This window comes from Rhagoletis pomonella, unplaced genomic scaffold (assembly GCF_013731165.1).
Source record: "Rhagoletis pomonella isolate Grant_MI unplaced genomic scaffold, Rhpom_1.0 Rhpom_scaffold_00002, whole genome shotgun sequence".
NCBI lineage: Eukaryota > Metazoa > Arthropoda > Insecta > Diptera > Tephritidae > Rhagoletis > Rhagoletis pomonella.
This window is the reverse complement of record NW_023458556.1, coordinates 65,630,059-65,632,871: the sequence shown is the minus strand read 5'-3', so window position 1 is coordinate 65,632,871 and position 2,813 is coordinate 65,630,059. Positions and strand designations below refer to the sequence as shown.

The 2,813-nt window shown below is 35.3% G+C and overlaps 1 protein-coding gene across 1 annotated transcript in view; it reads left to right on the top strand.

Moving 5' to 3' along the window:
- Positions 1-2,798, top strand: part of LOC118733986 — a 22,971-nt gene extending 20,173 nt beyond the window's left edge. Inside the window, exons 2-3 of the mRNA XM_036463653.1 lie at positions 1,639-1,854; positions 1,918-2,798. Coding sequence (XP_036319546.1) covers positions 1,639-1,854; positions 1,918-2,253 — 552 coding nt within the window. The 3' untranslated portion in view covers positions 2,254-2,798. The remainder of the gene's footprint in view (positions 1-1,638; positions 1,855-1,917) is intronic.
- Positions 2,799-2,813: the final 15 nt, after the last annotated feature.

Below are 2,813 nucleotides of genomic sequence, written 5' to 3'. Positions count from 1 at the left end.
CGATACTATTTTCAGCACAAACGGGCTTTTACAAGATATGCATTTGCATATGTAAGTGCTACTTGTTTGTATGTCCCCGTATATTAAAATGTATCAGAAAAGTAGCATTTACATATGGGGATCTTGTAAGGATGCTTTAATACTATTCCATTAATGCATTTTTGTATGTTTGAAACATTAATACAGCCATATGCATACAGCAGTAGTACAAGTGTATGATTAAGGTACGCATACGCTCTGAGAAACCACGCGTGTTAAATGGAAATGAACCCTACAAGACAGCTGAGTATCATATGAGTACTCATATTATCATTACCCCTAATCACAAAAGTGCTTATCAAAGTCCTCATTTTCGTTCAGGCCATGGGAAAAAATTGAGTATTTTCCCCTCAATATTGTCATCAGAAAGTCCTCAGTACTAATAGTCAAACTACTCATTTATGCCGTACTACAAAAACAAAAGTGTAAATGTGTGAGAATTTTTGCCTAAAGTGCTCAGCAATGTCTTGTAGGGAAGGTTCAATTATACTGGCATGTATACACAGCAGCAAGCTCATGCCACCAACAGCGAGGTTGTATGCTTAAGATTTCTACTGTGATGTACATACACAAACATATGTACATACGTACAAATATATATACAACCATTCAAACATATGTACATACATGACAACATTGTTGTCCATAAGTACATACATATGCCCATTAGTATTAGTACTCGTACCCGTCGTTTTCAGTTTTAAAAATTTCACTCTTCATTTTTGCGATACCGCCGCCTAAGAAGTTTCACTTCAAAAACGTAAAAACGTTAAAAACGTATGGTGCATTGCTTTAAAACGTTAAACCCCATTGGATTTTGTATCCTAGCAGCTCAAGGAACGCATATTTCAGACTCGTGCTCGCGACTTAAAAGAAAAAATTGTTCACAAAAAATTCGAAGTTTCTGAGAATTTCCCATATAATTATATGAATTTTGTAAATCAAATTTTAAATTCGTAATCAGTGGCTCCGAGAGTTCTTAGGTATAAGTTTCATTACAATCTATAATTATTTTAAAAAAGTGGCCCACAATATTTGATCCGCCTTTTTGAATTGCCAACAATCTAATATATATTTGAAAAACCCCTAAATAGCAACTTCCATTGAAATCTGTCAAATATATATTGAGTAAACATTTTTTTTCGCCCACCCTCCTGACACCAAAGGTCCCACGGTGCGATGTATGTGTTGTTGTTTGATAATCTACAGCAGTAAATTAAGTCCCCGATATGTTGTCTTTGACGATAAACCGGCACATTTTTTACTGTCGCTAGCTCCCGGACTAAAGGTATGTAGTGTAAAACCAAACATGTTTTTTAATTCACAAAACTTAAACTTTTTCCGGTCATTTGTTACTTAAACATAGAATACTTTTATGTATCAAGTAACAAAGCAAATATTGAGACATAAAAGATTCTTTGACGAGCACTATTCCATAGTGCTCACACTCATAATAAGCTCATTTCAGAGCCCGAATACTTAGGACTCATTTCAGACTCACAGAGAATAGGTTCGATAATTCTTTCGTAATAATTTAAACTTCGGATTTTCAAATTCAATTAAGCTTTATTTCAACACTATTCTCTTTTATATTTACAGGAAGAACGTAAAGCAAATGGAAGAGTGGTTGCGCTCGCTTTGGCATTTCTGGTCATATTCATTGCTCTCTATAATTTTTATCTAAAACCATGGTTGAGCGATACACAAAAGGATTTCCATCTGACTGGAATTTTGGGGCCGCTGCTAATTATGATTGCTTATGGTGGATGGGTAGCATTGCTGGCGAAGCGTGATAAACAGCGTCAAGTGTTATTTGTATGTCCCAATACACTGGTAATATAATCAACAGAACTCTAGCATTTCTTCCGTTTCATGTAGGAACAACATTTGGAAGAAGTTATGGAACGAAACAAAATTGAGTTGGCGAAAAAGGCAAAATTGCTAAAGAAGAAGAAGAAAATGGAAGATGAACAACGCAAAGCGAATGAGAAAGTCGCAAAGCAACAGCGGCTTGGCAGTCATCGTCCCAGTTTTCGAGAGAAGCTGTTCGGTCCGCGGACGCCGGCGCTGCAGCCTTCAACTAATTTTCTGACAATTGCAGTCACTGCGGCGGCACCTTCGCAAATTGTGGTGGAATCAAAGAAGAATCGATTGGAACGTATGGATGCCTTAGTGCTACCTCATCCGCCTGTGCGTACAGGTTCAGCGCCATAGTTGGCAAACAGGCGTGTTCACAAATGAGAGAGTGCCAATATGCTCTGGCAGGAAGTCAGTGCAACTATGAAAAATGTTACCAAAAACATTTAAAATGGGAATTTTATACATTTGAAATTTTACACAACATTTCAATATATATATATATATATATATTTATCGAATGCTGTCTGTTTATCTTTCAAATGCGCATCTCCTACATTTCTAATTTGTTCATTAATTTAGATTTTTATTTTCATAAACACAAACAACTGTAGATACACCCGTAAAAATTTACTAAACATATATACAAATCTATAAATAAACCTCTTTGAACAAAAAATCGAAAATTATATTTTAAATTTATCCTCAGTTAACCTTAATCTCCGTCCATTTCATATTTTGTTTTATGCACGATCTTTCGTGGGGATCAGTTTGGCTTAAACCTATTTCTAAGAACGATCACCTCGTTAATCATCATAAATTTACATGGGTATGTTTGGATATGTATATGTATATGTATATTTGTTGTATGTAGCAAATCAGTATTCTTAAAGTGCATTTACGCATATGTGTGTATA